The sequence below is a fragment of the Esox lucius genome, chromosome 19, assembly GCF_011004845.1.
Source record: "Esox lucius isolate fEsoLuc1 chromosome 19, fEsoLuc1.pri, whole genome shotgun sequence".
NCBI classification, from domain to species: Eukaryota; Metazoa; Chordata; class Actinopteri; order Esociformes; family Esocidae; genus Esox; species Esox lucius.
Window position 1 is genome coordinate 14,587,574 of NC_047587.1, and position 17,999 is coordinate 14,605,572.

Here is a 17,999-nt window from a genome sequence, read left to right on the forward strand (position 1 = left end):
TCACTGCACAGTGGTCCCATGAGGTATGATCATTGCGAGCGCTAGTCATTAAGTTAATTTGTTTTTCGTGTGCTTAATACGCTTCGTTGTAATATAGGCATTATTTCGACAGCTAAAGTCGCATACTTCTGACGTCATGTTGGGGTCCTTTCACTGCTGCCGTCCCCACGTGAATTAATCGACATGATGGTCGGCATGTAAACTAAAGCTAACACGTACATGTTGGATATTGTTTTCATCTACATTAATTGGTTGTATGAGGATAGAACACCAGTGGGTTGAATAACCAGGCAAGGTAAGAACGATATCTGAAAATAGAGCGTTTGAGTATAATTTAGGCACCATTAGTGCATCTCAATATTTAACAGCTAGCAAACTACAATGCTGTATTATCTGCCTATAGTGTTAGAAAAGCAATTCACTTCCAGGAGTTTCTGATAGTAGTCAGGATAAGCAGCAAATTATCTGTTAGGTTGCTCGGGAGAAAGATGTTGAGCTACTGCCAGTTGATAGCTGCGTTCGTTTAATCAGAGAACTAAAATCCCTGTACACTTTAATCCCTAGCAACCATCATGGCAACTTTCAGGAAGAAGATAGACAACAGGATCCGTGTTCAGATAGAGAATGGCATGGCCGAGCAGCACCGCACCATGTTCGTGGTGGTTGGGGATCACGGACGAGACCAGGTAAAAACCCGTGCGCGAGAGTGAGCAAGACACGGTAATTAATCTAACATCAAATGTTTTAGGACCCCCATTTTAATCCATGTTAATTTGGTCTTTATCCAGGTTGTCATCCTGCACCACATGCTGTCCAAAGCAGCAGTCAAAGCCCGACCCTCAGTGCTCTGGTGCTATAAGAAAGAGCTGGGCTTCAGCAGGTAAATAACTGACCATGCTTGAAATTATATCATAAGTTCGTCTACTACCGTCAGTTTGAATTGATCCCAACCCCTATGACTGGCCTGGTTCCATCTGTTTATGCTGTTGTGAGTGTGTTGTAGTTGTTCCTGTGAGAAGGCACAAATGTGTCGGTACCTCACAGTTAAAAGGTGTTATTTTTAGGCAGTTCATTCATTTCACTGCATCATCTTGGACTTTAACAGCAACCGCAAGAAGCGCATGCGGCAGCTCCAGAAGAAGATCAAGACGGGAACACTGAACATCAAGCAGGACGACCCCTTTGAGTTGTTTGTCGCGGCCACCAACATCCGCTACTGTTACTACAACGAGACGCACAAGATTCTGGGAAACACCTTTGGCATGTGTGTCCTGCAGGTACGACATTCCTCTTATTTCTTCTCTGCCTGTGTACTTCCTCTTCCTGAGTGCGACAGACGTCCTTTGTGTCACATGTCAGTCGACGTCTCCAACACTTTCAGGTATTAACAGGCCTTGTGTTTCACGTCACTGTCTCGTGTCGCACAGGACTTCGAGGCTCTCACTCCTAACCTCCTGGCCAGGACTGTGGAGACTGTGGAGGGAGGAGGGATTGTGGTTATTCTGCTGAGGACGGTCAACTCCCTGAAGAAGCTGTACACCATGACAATGGTAACTGCACCATACCAGCTGTTGTCTGAAGGTTTTTAGTACTTAAGGGGGCATTGTGTAGGTCCTGGCATCTAGTTTTTGACTAGACTGAACTTTAACATTGACTCGGCTTGTCAGGTTGGAGAATAGTACTGACTGGTATAGTATTATCTAGTCCAGGGTTGGGGAATAGTACTGACTGGTATAGTATTATCTAGTCCAGGGTTGGGGAATAGTACTGACTGGTATAGTATTATCTAGTCCAGGGTTGGGGAATAGTACTGACTGGTATAGTATTATCTAGTCCAGGGATGGGGAATAGTACTGACTGGTATAGTATTATCTACACCACACAATTTTGCAGAATGAAATAATATAATTCATTTTAATTAACTTAAAACATTAACTGCAGAGGTCTTCTGATCAGTAGCACAGTAAGAGTCTTACCCTTAGCCGCTGTTAACAATTGTTGCTGTCTGATAATAGTATGGTTTATAGCAGATGCTTTTGTCAAAAGCAGCATAGCCATGAGTGCATGCATTTTGCACCCATGTGGTCCCGGGAGTCAAACCCACTATGCCGGTGTTGTTTCCTCTAGGATGTCCATTCCCGCTACAGGACTGAGGCCCATCAGGATGTAGTGGGAAGGTTTAATGAAAGGTAGATGCTCTACAAATACTTTTGAATGAGGCAATTAAATTACTACTCTACTTTTGAATACTATTTTCCCAGGGGCTACTTTGTTCTGTTAATGTGAAAGACAACCCAACTGACCTGAACTGTTACTGTCTCCTTGGTAACTAACTGACCCTTCTCTCCAGGTTCATTCTGTCTCTGTCGTCCTGCAAGACATGCGTTGTCATTGACGACCAGCTTAATGTCCTGCCCATCTCTAGTCACATTGCTAACATCAAGCCTGTCCCACCCAAGACTCAGGTAGGTACACCTTTGCTTGAAAGAACCTGGGATGTGTTCATTTCAGGGCATCCATAATTTAGCAAGAGAAACAACAAGTGAAACCAGAATGTACCTTCTTTATATTTTGAAAATGTTTCTCCCGTGTTATGTCTAATCAACACCACCCAGGACTAAGAATAATTTGACCTGTTGATAACCTGACTAACACTTTGACCAATCATGTGTATCCTTCAGGACAGTCTTTCGCCACGAGAACAGGAGCTAAAGGAGTTAAAGGAGTCTTTACAGGACACACAGCCTGTTGGTGTGCTGGTGGACACCTGCAAGACCATGGACCAGGTATACTTGTCTCTCTGTCCTATGGTGTCTGCCTGTCTCTGTCATATTGTATCTGTCTTTCTTTCTGTCATATTTTCTCTCTCTGTCATACTGTATCTGTCTTTCTTTCTGTCATATTGTCTCTCTCTCTCATACTGTATCTGTCTTTCTTTCTGTCATATTGTCTCTCTCTGTGATACTGTATCTGACATTCTTTCTGTCATATTGTCTCTTTCTGTCATACTGTATCTGTCTTTCTCTCTGTCATACTGTCTCTCTCTGTTATACTGTCTGCCTTACCGTGTCTGCCTATTTCTTTGTCAGTCTGCCTGTCTCTCTGTCCTACGGTGTCTGCCTGTCTCTCTGTCCTACGGTGTCTGCCTGTCTCTCTGTCCTACGGTGTCTGCCTGTCTCTCTGTCCTACGGTGTCTGCCTGTCTCTCTGTCCTACGGTGTCTGCCTGTCTCTCTGTCCTACGGTGTCTGCCTGTCTCTCTGTCCTACGGTGTCTGCCTGTCTCTCTGTCCTACGGTGTCGGCCTGTCTCTCTGTCCTACGGTGTCGGCCTGTCTCTCTGTCCTACGGTGTCGGCCTGTCTCTCTGTCCTACGGTGTCGGCCTGTCTCTCTGTCATATTGCCTGCCTGTCTCTCTGTCATATTGCCTGCCTGTCTCTCTGTCCTACGGTGTCTGCCTGTCTCTCTGTCCTACGGTGTCTGTCAGCCCTTCTGTTGAGATTATGTTGTTCAGTGTGTCTCTCTTAACTTGTGGTCCATTGTGGTGTGCTTCCCAGGCCAAGGCAGTGCTGAAGTTCATTGAAGCCATATCGGAGAAGACCCTGAGGAGTACAGTAGCTCTGACAGCTGCCCGAGGCCGGGGCAAGTCTGCCGCGCTGGGCCTGGCGGTGGCCGCAGCTGTGGCGTTTGGGTAGGACTGATGTCTGCTGTTACACACTACACCACCCCACACAGTACACTGCACCACAGACCATACCATACCCCACACACTACATCACACTCTCTTTACCACACCACACAGACTACACTATACCACAATAGACCACACCACACACTCTATACCACACCACACAGACCACATCACACACAGACTATACTACACCACACAGACCACATCACACACACTACACCACACACTCTATACCACACCACACAGACCACATCACACACAGACTATACTACACCACACAGACCACATCACACACAGACTATACTACACCACACAGACCACATCACACACACTACACCACACCACACACTCTATACCACACCACACAGACCACATCACATACAGACTATACTACACCACACAGACCACATCACACACACTACACCACACACTATACTACACCACACACTGTATACCACAACACACTGACCACACACTATACGTTACACCCCACACACATTGTTTTTTGTTTATATTGTAGTGTTTGTTTTTATTCTGTTATTTGTGTAGCCCCTTGGCTATCTACCGCTACACACTCCGCCGCTGTTGAGCTAACTTTTCTTCATGGCGCCTGTCGTTTTCCACAGATACTCCAACATCTTCATCACCTCACCGAGCCCAGACAACCTACACACTCTGTTTGAGTTCATTTTCAAAGGCTTCGATGCCCTGCAGTATCAGGTAACCTGTCTGTCTATCTCTAGTCTGTCGCCAGGCCTGTCTGGGTGTCTGTCTGACTGTGGATGTTTGTCCCTAATTCCAACATCTCTGTCCCTTCCCAGGAGCACCTGGACTATGAGATCATCCAGTCACTGAATCCTGAGTTCAACAAAGCTGTGGTCAGAGTCAACATCTTCAAAGAGCACAGACAGACCATCCAGGTAACCACGGCTTCCTTCCCCACGCCCTGTTTTAATATTGGTCTATAGTCAGGGATTGCATTGGGTCAATCACGTACATCCACCGGCTGATTCAGGGAAGCTGGGTCAGGCTGTCCTACTGGTCATAAAAGTGATATCAGTATATGACCCCTGACCTCTGTCCCCTCCAGTACATCCACCCTGCTGATTCAGTGAAGCTGGGTCAGGCTGAGCTGCTGGTGATAGACGAGGCAGCAGCCATCCCCCTTCCCCTGGTCAAGAAACTCCTGGGGCCATACCTGGTCTTCATGGCCTCCACCATTAACGGGTCTGCAGTCACTCAACTACTCTCTGTGGTTCTGTCAGAAACAATGAGTAGTTCTACAGCAGTGTGTGTGTGTGCTTGCTGTGGTTCCTGACCCCCCCTCCCCTCCGTCCACCTACAGCTATGAGGGCACGGGCCGTTCTCTCTCCCTGAAGTTGATTGCCCAGCTGAGACAGCAGAGTTCAGAGAGCCAGCAGAGTCTGTCGGCGGAGAACCGGACCACCAACACGGAGAGGCTCAACTCCGGTATGACCGCGCATTGGGCCTGTTGGGCGGGGCACGACTGTCACGGGTGGGCAAAAAAAGTTGGCACGCAAACTGCACACCATCCCGGCAAAATAATTCAGTTTGTCCCTCTCCTGCTTCAGCCCGGTCCCTTCAGGAGGTGTCCCTGCACGAGTCCATCCGTTACGCCATGGGAGACCCCGTGGAGAAGTGGCTGAACGAGCTGCTGTGTCTGGACTGTCTCAACATTCCCAGGGTCATCTCCGGCTGCCCGCTACCTCAGACCTGCGACCTGTATCCTTCCATGTTGCAGTCTGCTCCGGACACGTTCTGCTGTTCAGATTAACTCCGTTTCACAGGTGCTGCCGACGCCCGTCTGATTGGTCCTTGACTCGGGCTGTGCAGATACTACGTGAACCGGGACACGCTGTTCTGCTATCACAGAGCCTCCGAGGCCTTCCTCCAGAGGCTCATGGCTCTCTATGTGGCGTCTCACTACAAGGTGAGACGTCAAAACGTCCGCTGGCGGGACTGGAGGGCGTTCGGAGGAATTGCCCAAAGGGCTTGTGGGGGTTGGGGGGGGGGGGTGCTTTATTTTTTTGTTTAAGGTGCCCCAGCCAAGTACAGTGGAATTCATGTAGCTGGCCAATGTTTTGGACCGCCTGGCTATCTGCAGTCCGTGTCTGTGCCACTGAGGTTTGTCTTTTCCTCTGCCTTCAGAACTCTCCCAATGACCTCCAGATGCTTTCCGACGCCCCGGCCCACCACCTCTTCTGCCTGCTGCCCCCAGTCCCCCCCACACAGAACTCCTTGCCAGAGGTCCTTGCTGTCATCCAGGTGTGTGTGTGTGTGTGTGTGTGTATACGTTTGTGTGTGTGTGTGTGTGACCGTTAAGACTGACTGCACACAATCTGGCATAAGGATTGGACAAAATTCATGCCAAACCTCCCCAATGTGGTAGTCACCGTTGGACCAACACAATCTCACAGTAACAATGGACCGATTCATTCAGATGGAAAACGCGTGAAAATATACAAAGTGATTAATTCCAGAATTGGTCGGACAAAAATCATTTTTTTTTTGTCTGATCAAGACTCTGCCAGGAATTGAACTACACTGAAACGTACAGTTGACTGACCTTACCCCGCCCTATTAACCATTACTGGAACCCTCATCACCAACGCAACCAGCTATGGAGATTGTAGTTTCTGTCGTCTCCTCTAAAACTATGGAGGTTGGAGTTTGTCGTCTCCTCTAAAACTATGGAGGTTGGAGTTTGTCGTCTCCTCTAAAACTATGGAGGTTGGAGTTTCTGTGCGTTTTCCATGTGAGACGCTGTAGGGCTGGCCACATAGAAAACGTGTCCCTGTTCCCGTCAGGTGTGCCTGGAAGGGGAGATCTCCCGTCAGTCCATCCTCAACAGCCTGTCCAGAGGAAAGAAGGCTTCCGGTGACCTCATCCCCTGGACCGTGTCAGAACAGGTACCGACCCAGAGACCTGCAGGTGGCTGACGTAATGGTTCCGGATGATTCCATCTTAACGACACTGACGCGTCTTTATCTGTGCTTCTCGTCTGCAGTTCCAAGACCCAGATTTTGGCGGTTTGTCCGGCGGCAGGGTGGTGCGCGTGGCCGTCCACCCAGACTATCAGGGGGTAAGTGGCCTCCACAGTCGGCGGTGAAGGTTCTGTGGGTGACCTTTGTGTGACCTCTTGATTGACCTCTGACCTCCAGATGGGTTACGGCTCCCGGGCTCTGCAGCAGCTGCAGCTTTACTACGAGGGTCAGTTTCCATATATGGATGAAAACGCTCAGATTGCCAACAGCGAAATCACCTCTGTCACCAGCGAGGTAACACCACCCACAGACAGGAAACAACACTCACCACAGAGAAAAGCTCTCCTCAGTCCATCTACTGTCTGATCAGAAATCACATGCAAAGGTGTTTCTAATGGTCCCATTGCCTCCTAAACCACAGCATTGATGGTGGCTAATTGTGTGTTGTGGCTGCTGTTATCAGGGGGTGAGCCTCCTGGAAGAAGTGCTCCAGCCTAGGAAGAACCTCCCTCCGCTACTCCTGAAGCTCAATGAGAGGAGGGCAGAGAGGTTGGACTATCTAGGCGTGTCCTACGGCCTGACGCCGCCTCTTCTGAAGTGAGTATTATTTGTAATAGACAGTGGGCATGGTCCAATCAGGAAGTAAACAGACATTCCAGTTGTCTTCAGTGCTTTTCAATGTGGAAGAATGTGGACTTGGAATTCTGTTTACTTTCTGACTGAAATTTGAATAGATCCGTGGGTTGCTTCACTGCTCCTCACTGTTTTTTCAAATATCCTAAACTTCTTTACTGACAGGTTCTGGAAGAAAGCTGGCTTTGTACCTGTTTATCTACGACAGACCCCTGTAAGTCAAAAATGTCTGCAACTGCATTTTGTTGTACTGTACTTGTTCAATGACAAAGTTGAATCTAATCTAAAATTCTCTTGGATGAGGTGTAGTGCTTCTCCCTGGAAGTCTGACTCTGTTTTGTGGTGTTGCTATACCCAGAACGACCTGACAGGCGAACACTCGTGCGTGATGTTGAAGGAGCTGAGCGCGGAGGAGGTCCCAGAGCAGGGCCAGTGGTTGGCCGCTTTCTGGAAAGGTGAGACTTGTGGGTGTTGACTCAACATGGACACACCGAGGTCCATTCTGACCCAGACAGGCAATCGGGTGTCATTCAAGGTTTCCTTGTAATCTCTGTGTCTGCCAGATTTCCGTCGGCGTTTCCTGTCGCTGCTCTCATACCAGTTCAGCACGTTCTCCCCGAGCATGGCTCTGAACATCCTGCAGAACAAGAGCACCACTAAGACCGACACCAGCTCTGGTAAGAGTGCTGAACTCCTCATCCCTCCTCAAACAGCCCCTCTGGGCGGGCTCGAGGAGGTTTGTGAAAACAGATTAACCCTTTGGGGTGTTTGAAAGGATCCGTTTGATCCAGGTGACAAAAATAATGGCTCATGTTAATCACCTTGTGAGGAGTGTGAGACAGATGATTTCGGACTGCGGTCTGGTAATGTTAGTGCTCCACCCCCCCAGTGTTGACCAGCTCTGAGCTGGCTGATCAGTTCAGTCCATACGACCTGAAGCGTCTGGAGATGTATTCCAGAAACATGGTGGACTACCATCTTGTCATGGACCTGATCCCTGCTGTGGCAAGAATATTCTTCCTCAAGAAGCTGGGAGATGTCACCCTCTCAGCGGCACAGTGTGTGAGTGGACCACAACGCTCTCGCTCACACACACACACACACCCTAGGTTTCATTATCTATGGGGACCTCGACATGTACACCCACACACACACACAACAGAACCACCGCTCTCTGTGTGTGTAACTGTACCGTGCAGCACGTGTTGCAACACATGTGCCCATGTGTTAATGTGACTCTGCCCCCGACCCTCACATTAACACGTCCCTCGCACATTTCACTGTAAAGCCTCACCCCTCATGTCTGTCGTTAGTGATTGACCCAGTGTCACCCTGTCCCCAGGCTTTGCTCCTGGGTGTTGGTCTACAGCATAAGACCGTGGAGCAGCTGGAGAAGGAGATCGATCTGCCCAGCTCCCAGCTCATGGGACTGTTCAACCGCCTCATCAGGAAGGTGGTCCAGGTGAGAAGGCATAAACCCGTCCGATTCAACTGTCTCATGCATTAACAGTCTATGAAGGTCTGCAGTCCTCACATTATGATCACAAAGACAGTAAATGCATGACTTGATAATTCATTGTTAAACAGTGAGAGCTGGATCATGTCCGTTTTGAGGATGTCTAGATTTTCACTGTGTGTCCTGTTCCAGTTCTTCAACAGCATCCAGGAGAAGGCCATCGAGGCACAGATGGTGGAGTCTAAGGAGATTACCATGGAGCCGACTGTGAAAACCCTCAACGATGACCTGGTATGGGTCTCTCCTGTGTTGTGGATTGATTGCGACAGGCGTAATGGACTGGCGGACCCCTGAGGGTAGAGATGTGGGGAATGTGTGCCCTGGTGAAACATTCAATTACAGTCCTCTCCCCTCAGGACGAGGCAGCCAAGGAGTTCCAGCTGAAACACAAACAGGACATGGAGAAGGTGTTGGAAATGGACCTGCAACAGTACCAGATCCGAGGGGACGAGGAGGAGTGGGACCAGGTGCTGAAGAAAGCCGGTCAGACCGCCGTGGTCAGCATAAAGAGGTGAGGGGGTGGAGACACGGGGGGGGGGGGTTAACACGATTTTGGTTTCGGCGTCAGAGACGTGCCCAGAGCTTTCAAGGGGCATGGGCCAAAGTCACCAAAAAGGGTGTCTAGAACCCTGTTTTACAGCCAGTGAACAGTGCTACAGCATGACTGATTTACTCTATAACCGTCGGTTCTCCAAACAGTGACAAGAAGAGGAAGTACGAGCAGCCAAGGCCAGAGAAGAATGAGAAAGGTGCTCCACGACACGGCAAAATGAGGAAGGGCGCAGGAGGTGGCAAGGAGAAGAAGAACAAGTTTGGAAAGAGACCGTGATAATGGATAGCAGGGCTCCAATAGGACTTTTTTTAACCAATGGATGTGGCTCATTTTCCACATCCTTCCTCTGCCTCTGTGGTTCTGCCCAGAACAAAATCAGTTTATCCACCCGTTTCTGTGTGTACTGACTGACTTGTTCTGATTCCACCGCTATGGAGTAATTTACCATTGTATCAATCAAATAATGTACATGTTTGAGTAAGGAGCATCATATTTTATTTTTGTTTTACTTATGTATTATGACTGATCTCTGTACCAGGCAATGAACATTAAACAAGACAAACCGTTGATCTGATTCATGATGGCCCTGTCACCTTGGCAGGGCTTTAATCCAACAAGCTAGTTTCCAACTGCGACTGCTTTACTTGGAAAAACTCTCTCTAGGAACATTACTGTCACTAGCAGCATTGTCTGTAAAATCCCTGATGGCTGCACAGACTTCTGGTCAGTAGGAAGCCTGTTAGATGTTCTCGTGTCGAAGAGTAGTTTCCACAGCAAAAGCAAAGTAGCTTACAGGACACAATGTAAAACAGCAGGAGTATTTAAAAATAAGGCAAAACCAATACACTCATTACAGCAGGATCGTTTAAACATTTTTAATAAAGGGAACCATTTGATACAGAGTCACTTGTGAAAGAAACTATGTATGTTGTAGATGGACCAGAATCAGTCATCTATCGATCCGATCCCAAAATGGCAGTAAACTTCCCTGGGTTGTTAACCAGATCCAGACTCCTGAAGGGAAAATCAAATGTCTATGGCATCCTTGGAATCTTCCGACGGGATTTCCTGGAAAGCCAAGGAGTCTTGTGAAAGGTAATGGGTATTTCTGCGCCTGCTGATACGTTCGGCATAATACAGTTTAATTCACTGGAACAGCGATGGGTGTAACTCGAACCATTTCTGGTGTAACTGCTGCTTTAAGGAGTCTGGGGCGAAGGTGAAGTCAATAGCCTTCTGGGACAGACTCCACATGGCCTCTCGACTGAGGCTGAAGGTAGAGGCGGCCAGCTGGTACTCCTTGGACAGCTCTGTGCAGAACACTCCCCTGTCATCTGTCTGGATGGAACAGAACACAAGTGGACCACTAACACTTACATCGTTAAGTTAATAGGAGACTTCAATACATTTGTCAGTTAAAACAATATGTTGTTGTCACAGTTAGATTTCCTCTTAATTCAAGAACTCAGTTCAAACACCAAACATTATATAAAACATGTATATAATAAAATGTTATTAGTGTGAATGCAATAGAGCCAACTCACACAGATAACAATGGGGTGTCCTTTCTGGTACCAGTACAGTAAATGGTGGTTAGAATAGGATGACACAGTCTGACCTTTGACATTAGATGTCAGGCATAGTTCTACAAAAGAAAGGATTTTGTTTTAGGAAACAGATACAGAGGCAACATTTGATGTCATAACATTCATCTTGTTATATAACCTCTAAACCTATTTTTGTTATGCTACTTTGATGCATTATTTTTATAGAGGGGGAGAAAGGCAAGTCTGACTGATGTTTATGAGGTGGAATGTATTCATAAACCTTAATAGTAGACCTCTGATTACTTAGGACATTTTTACCCAGGGGTGTGTTATTCTTCATCACTTTGTCAACCAGGCTCTGCGCCCCGCCCACTTCAGGGTGTAAGAATGTCCCATGGCCAATCCGGTCAGGTGGAATGTTTAGCAGCAGCTCCGATTCGTCCACCTGAGATGGCACCTGGAATGTTACATTTCAGTCAGCACTAATTAAACTCCTTATAATCACAGAAAGATGAAAACTGTTTACATTTTTATACAGTAATTTAATATGCCACTCAGCAAATGTTTTTGACTAAAGTGACTTACAGCCATGAAGTTTCCAAACCTACAACCTTGGCCTTGCAAGCCCTGCCCCCTACCAAGCAAGCCAGGCATCAGGGCTATGCATCTCCAGCTCTGGAGGACCAAAATACTTCTGATTTCATCTTGCCTTTCTATTGAGGGATTGACTCACACCTGGTACACCAGCTGAGTGCAAAAAAAAAAAAAGTGAAGACCAGAAGAATTTTGTCACTCCAGGAAAGATGTGAGTAGGCCTGCATTGCAGGTAACAGTTGTAAGGTTGTGTTTTGACTGTAATGACCTCAGACAGGTGTAGAGACAGTTTCAGTCCACAGTTCTTAGCTTTCTGCAAGGCAGGAAGGAGATCTCCACCGTGGCCCACCTTGGAAAGAAGTTTGGACATTTCTCAGCTCAGCATCGGCACATTCATGAGATCTTGAGAAAGGTGTCAACCATGAGCAGGCAAAGTGCTGGCCCACTACTGACCGTCGGATCTCCACTGAGGTCCAGGCCAACCACAAAGCCATCCGTAGACCGCATGAAGTCCTCCGCCAGTTTAACTGTCTTCATGGCAACCTCAACCCCATGTCTGCGATCAACAGATACCAGTAACCTAGATGGGAGGAAGATAAAGGACCAGTCAAAAAAGTAATGACACCTACTCATTCAAGGGTATTTCTTTAGTTTGATTATTTTCCATATTGTAGAATAGTAGTGAGGACATCAGAACTACGAAATAACACATGGAATCCTAACACATACGGAATCAAAAAAGTGGTAAACGGATCAAAATTAATTTTATACTGTAGACTCTAAGTAACCACCCTTTGCCTTGATGACTGCCTTGCACACTCTTTGCATTCTGTCAACCAGCTTAGTGTGGTAGTCACCTGGAATGCATATCATGTTAACAAGTGTGGCTTGTTAAAAGTTAATTTGTGGATGATCTTAGCTTTAATGCATTACCTTGTGACAAGGTAGGGGTGGTGTACAGAAAACTATCATTGTCTGTATTGTCCATATTATGGCAGGAAAAGCTTGAATAAGCAAAGGGAAATGACAATCCATCATTACTGCAGCCGTTCCAAGCCTTCTCCATACTTTTCTTCCCATCATTCTGGCACATGTTGATCTTAGTTTCATCTGTCCAAAGAATGCTGTTCCAGAACTGGGCTGGCTATTTTTAGATGTTTTTTGGCAAAGTCTAATCTAGCCTCTTTTCTTGAGGCTTATGAATGGTTTGAACCTTGTGGTGAACCCTCTGTATTTGCTCTTGTGAAGGCTTCTCTTTATGGTAGACTTGGATAACGATATGCCTCCCTCCTGGAGAGTGTTCTTCACTTGGCTGGATGTTGTGAAGGAGTTTTTCCTTTACCATGGACAAGATCCCACGATCATCCACCAATGTTGTCTTCCATGGACATCCAGGCCTTTTTGTGTTGCAAAGCTCACCAGCGTGTTCCTTTTTTCTCAGAATACACTAAACTGTTGATTTGGCCACTCCTAATGTTCTTGCTATCTCTGATATATTTTTTCTTTTGCAGCCTAAGGATGGCCTGTTTCACTTGCATTGAGATCTCCTTTGACCGCATTTTGTGGGTTCACAGCAACATCTTGCAAATGCCACAGCTGGAACCAACTCCAGACCTTTAACCTGCTTAATTGATTGAGAAATAACAAAGGAATAGCCCACACCTGTCCTTGAAACAGCTTTTGAGTCAATTGTCCAATTACTATTGGTTCTTTGAAAAAGAGGGGGACCAAAAGCAACTAAAACTTTAAAGAGCTATAATTCCTAAACCCTTCCTCCAATTTGTATGTGAATACCCTTATATTAAAGCCGATAGACTGCACTTTAAGCCCATATTTAACTGTAACTTGGTTATATTTTGGTAAACAGACAAAATAAAACTTGTCAGTGTCCAATTATTTCCGGACCTAACTGTATAAGAACAGACTTGCTTGGGCCAACTAACAAGAGAAATGGACTGAAGACTGGTGTAAATACAGCTCCGGAAAAAATTAAGAGACCATTGGAACTTTTTCTTTCCTTTCCAAGCAACAGAAGTGTTTAATTTGCAGTGGTCTCTTAATTTTAACCCTTCTGTTCCTTACTCAAAACCTTCCTTTTCGACTTTTTGGAAAGGAAAGAAAAAGGTGCAGAGGTCTCTTAATTCTTTCCGTAGCTGTATGTCCTTTGGTTTGTTGAGACCAAATTTGAGATGTTTGGTCCCAACTGCTGTGTGTTTGAGTTTTGATGTCTTTATTATTTTTCTACAATGTGGAATGAGCAGGTATGGCCAAACTTTGAACTGGTACTGTATGTCTTTCATTAAGTGATTTTAAGTTAATAATTATTATCACATTGTTATTGGCACCATTTTATTCCATGTGTAATATATAATTGCATTATGTATTTATTTCCATGAAAATGAGACAGCACATTCCCATTCTCTCATATACAAATGCTTTGAGGTCTTACCTGACTTCAATGTCCAGTCCCTCATTTTTACACTGACGTATGGCCTCAATAACAGTTTGCACATAACTTCTTTTTGTCATCCCTAATTCAAACAAAACAAATGTAAGAGAGATCCAAAATATAAGACCCCAAATAACCAATGTTTTAGGTATTTCCCTTGCCTGTGTTTTTGTCCTCTCTTGGGGTGGTTCTCAGTTCTAGATACTTCACTCCATCTTCTGCAAATTCCCTGATCACATCTTTGGCAACCTAAAACAAGCACAGATTAATTCATTCAAGTGTGTACAATACTGAGACAAAAGGTTAGGGGTTATCTCAGAATTAGAAAGTTTTAATAAGCAATAGTATCAATAGAAAATCAAGGTTTACTTTACCATTAAAATATCCTCTTCTGTATCGATTAACTGATGAATGACTTTAAAGACCTGAAAACACCTGGGCCCAGTATTTGAAAGGTTATCTACTCAGATTATGGTACAATAAAATGCATATCAGTATACCAAAACCTGATTCCCAATTCAAGTCAATGACTCCCTCTGTTCCATTCACTCTAATGTCTAAGCACTTAATCCTATCAACTAGGCTCGATCCAGATATTGAACCTTTTAAAAACAGGGCCCAAGAGATACATTGTTTTTTTTTTTGTTAAATGGCAGCCAGACTAATGTGTCTGTAAGTTGAACTAGCTATTATTAGTTCAGGTTTGTAAATATGGAGTTCATAAGAAATAAGGCCCGGGGCGATGTGATATACACTCACCTAAAGGATTATTAGGAACACCATACTAATACTGTGTTTGACCCCCTTTCGCCTTCAGAACTGCCTTAATTCTATGTGGCATTGATTCAACAAGGTGCTGAAGGCATTCTTTAGAAATGTTGGGCCATATTGATAGGATAGCATCTTGCAGTTAATGGAGATTTGTGGGATGCACATCCAGGGCACGAAGCTCCCGTTCCACCACATCCCAAAGATGCTCTATTGGGTTGAGATCTGGTGACTGTGGGGGCCATTTCAGTACTGTGAACTCATTGTCATGTTCAAGAAACAAATTTGAAATCATTTGAGCTTTGTGACATGGTGCATTATCCTGCTGGAAGTAGCCATCAGAGGATGGGTACATGGTGGTCATAAAGGGATGGACATGGTCAGAAACAATGCTCAGGTAGACCGTGGCATTTAAACAATGCCCAATTGGCACTAAGGGGCCTAAAGTGTGCCAAGAAAACATCCCCCACACCATTACACCACCACCACCAGCCTGCACAGTGGTAACAAGGCATGATGGATCCATGTTCTTATTCGGTTTACGCCAAATTCTGACTCTACCATCTGAATGTCTCAACAGAAATCGAGACTCATCAGACCAGGCAACATTCTTCCAGTCTTCAACTGTCCAATTTTGGTGAGCTTGTGCATATTGTAGCCTCTTTTCCTATTTGTAGTGGAGATGAGTGGTACCCGGTGGGTTCTTCTGCTGTTGTAGCCCATCCGCCTCAAGGTTGTGCGTGTTGTGGCTTCACAAATGCTTTGCTGCATACCTCGGTTGTAACAAGTGGTTGCTCTTCTATCAGCTTGAATCAGTCGGCCCATTCTCCTCTGACCTCTAGCATCAATAAGGCATTTTCGCCCACAGGACTGCCGCATGCTGGATGTTTTTCCCTTTTCATACCATTCTTTGTAAACCCTAGAAATGGTTGTGCGTGAAAATCCCAGTAATTGAGCAGATTGTGAAATACTCTGACCGGCCCGTCTGGCACCAACAACCATGCCACGCTCCAAATTGCTTAAATCACCTTTCTTTCCCATTCTGACATTCAGTTTGGCGATTGTCTTGACCAGGACCACACCCCTAAATGCATTGAAGCAACTGCCATGTGATTGGTTGATTAGATAATTGCCTTAATGAGAAATTGAACAGGTGTTCCTAATAATCCTTTAGGTGAGTGTATATGGCCAATATTCCATGGCTAAGAACTGTTCTTATTAGGCATGACGCTTCGTGGCGTGCATAGATACAGCGTTAAGCTGTGGTATATTGGCGATATATCACAAAATCACCGAGATGCCTTATGGAGATTATAAACTGGTTACCATCGCAATTACGATATACGGTCTCATACACCAAAGTGCACATACAGTAAAATCAGCTAATCAAAATTCAGGATATGAACCACCCAGTTTATAATGTAATCAACCAACGGACCATAGACTCAGAGAAACGTTCTATTAAAATACGTCATAGATACGTACTCGTCCAGTGTTCTTTTCTGACCACTGAGGATGGCGGTCATGTTGTGTTCGATATTCAGATGCGGCTTGCGAGCCATGAGTTTTTCTATGGTTGAGAAGCTGACAGAGCCGTTGAGATGGGCATGAAGCTCCTGAATGGAGAACGGAGATTAATATGCCATATATTATAGAGTACCAACACTTCCGTAGTGAAATGCGACATTCAATTTCCTAGCAAGTCTACTAAGAGTAACGCGTTAGCTAGTCGGTTCTACAGACATATTTTGAAAAGGTATCCAAGTTAGCTATGTAAAATACATCGAATGGATTGGGTACTTACCACCTTGGGCATTTGGCGATAAAATAAATCTGCCTCGTTCTCCATCGTTATTATAGTTGGACCAGTGCGTCCACCTTTCAGTACAGATGCTTCTGGTTTTCAGGGCTTATTTCACCGTTGCACAACTACGTTGCTACGGTGAAATCCCTCCCCTACGCCATCTATATTGTTTCCACCATAGACATAATGTCTATGGTTTCCACAACCATTTTTATGACCAGTAGTATAAACAGTCGCTTATCAAAATTTTGGTGAAAAAACATTACACTGACAACTTATTTATTTGTATTCAAGTGGAATGATTTAATAATAATGGCAGCAAAGTAAAAATAAATGTAACGGCAAATAACATTTCAGCTTTTATCAGTTTTTACATGTACATTTTACTCTCAATAATCCATCACATTTCCATACACTTGCCCTTAGATTCTGTTAATGCAACACTTTTCTCATTCTTCCCCTTGTATTCAGGTGATTTTGATCTCAATCATGTTACATATGTTGTCCTAAAATCTCATTCAGTCACTTTTTTTTCTGGAGAACTTGTCCTGATTTCCAGTTTGACAAAGATGAGATGAACATAAGAGACAATGTCATGGAACAAAAATAAACAAATGTATAAAAAGGTATAAAAAATAAATGTAAAAAACAAAAAGGCAAGCGTGTAGAGGAGGTGCGGTGTATCTCTGTGGGGATTGTCCTGGGTTCTGTGGGGATTGTCCTGGGTTCTGTGGGGATTGTCCTGGGTTCTGTGGGGATGGTCCGGGGGGGTCTATGGGGATGGTCCGGGGGGGGTCTATGGGGATGGTCCGGGGGGGGTCTATGGGGATGGTCCGGGGGGGGTCTATGGGGATGGTCCGGGGGGGGTCTATGGGGATGGTCCGGGGGGGTCTATGGGGATGGTCCGGGGGGGTCTATGGGGATGGTCCGGGGGGGTTCTATGGGGATGGTCCGGGGGGTTCTATGGGGATGGTTCTGTGGGGATGGTCCTGGGGTCTGTGGGGATGGTCTGTGGGGATGGTCCTGGGGTCTGTGGGGTCTGTGGGGATGGTCCTGTGTTCTGGAGGCACTTAGGCACAGATTGATACCCCAGTCAAATCTCCTACACTGTATGGGTGGGGGAAGGGGACAGATATTATTCACACTACTGGGCAAACAGTGAGTATTCAGAGTATGTGGCAATGTAATAACGAGGGGGGGGGGGGGGGGTCTGATGGCCAAGCGGTGCCTGGCTCTACTGCACTGGCCTACTTACACATCCAAAATAGTCGTTGGAACAATTCTGAAAAGGATAATGTAAAATGTATATATATATATCTGTGCTAGCGTGGTATGCTGCAGTTCAGTGTGACTGTAAAGAACACTCTCCGACAGGCCGGGCTGGGCTCACTATAGTCAAGGTATTCACAGCACCTGTGTTAATGAATGCCGACCTTGGCGACA

The 17,999-nt window shown here is 45.7% G+C and overlaps 2 protein-coding genes across 4 annotated transcripts; one reads left to right on the plus strand and one right to left on the minus strand.

The window, feature by feature from the left end:
- Positions 1-138: 138 nt before the first annotated feature.
- On the plus strand, positions 139-9,968 carry nat10 (N-acetyltransferase 10). The gene is made up of 28 exons (XM_010883643.4): positions 139-295; positions 565-686; positions 789-880; positions 1,106-1,277; positions 1,428-1,550; positions 2,128-2,189; positions 2,351-2,465; positions 2,682-2,786; positions 3,554-3,687; positions 4,314-4,407; positions 4,509-4,607; positions 4,778-4,914; positions 5,033-5,157; positions 5,280-5,430; positions 5,542-5,638; positions 5,857-5,973; positions 6,516-6,617; positions 6,716-6,790; positions 6,870-6,986; positions 7,156-7,289; positions 7,491-7,539; positions 7,684-7,780; positions 7,889-8,002; positions 8,215-8,387; positions 8,668-8,787; positions 8,974-9,072; positions 9,198-9,352; positions 9,541-9,968. Exons 2-28 carry the CDS (start codon positions 573-575, stop codon positions 9,668-9,670), a joined length of 3,102 nt encoding a protein of 1,033 aa, XP_010881945.2. The 5' UTR covers positions 139-295; positions 565-572; the 3' UTR covers positions 9,671-9,968.
- A 286-nt stretch (positions 9,969-10,254) lies between these two features.
- On the minus strand, positions 10,255-16,667 carry adal (adenosine deaminase-like). Of its 3 annotated transcripts, none has more exons than XM_010883645.4 (10): positions 16,557-16,667; positions 16,238-16,368; positions 14,359-14,419; positions 14,146-14,233; positions 13,985-14,066; positions 11,989-12,115; positions 11,804-11,884; positions 11,260-11,398; positions 10,939-11,039; positions 10,255-10,732 (listed from the first exon to the last, which is right to left on the minus strand). In XM_010883645.4, the coding sequence occupies exons 1-10, from the start codon at positions 16,599-16,601 to the stop codon at positions 10,541-10,543; spliced, it is 1,047 nt and encodes a 348-aa protein (XP_010881947.2). In that variant the 5' UTR covers positions 16,602-16,667; the 3' UTR covers positions 10,255-10,540. The 3 variants fall into 3 exon arrangements, with proteins under 3 accessions (XP_010881947.2, XP_019896123.2, XP_010881946.2); XM_020040564.2 differs by having other exon boundaries at positions 10,255-10,760; positions 10,941-11,039; positions 11,245-11,398; XM_010883644.3 differs by having other exon boundaries at positions 11,245-11,398.
- Between the last annotated feature and the right edge of the window lie 1,332 nt (positions 16,668-17,999).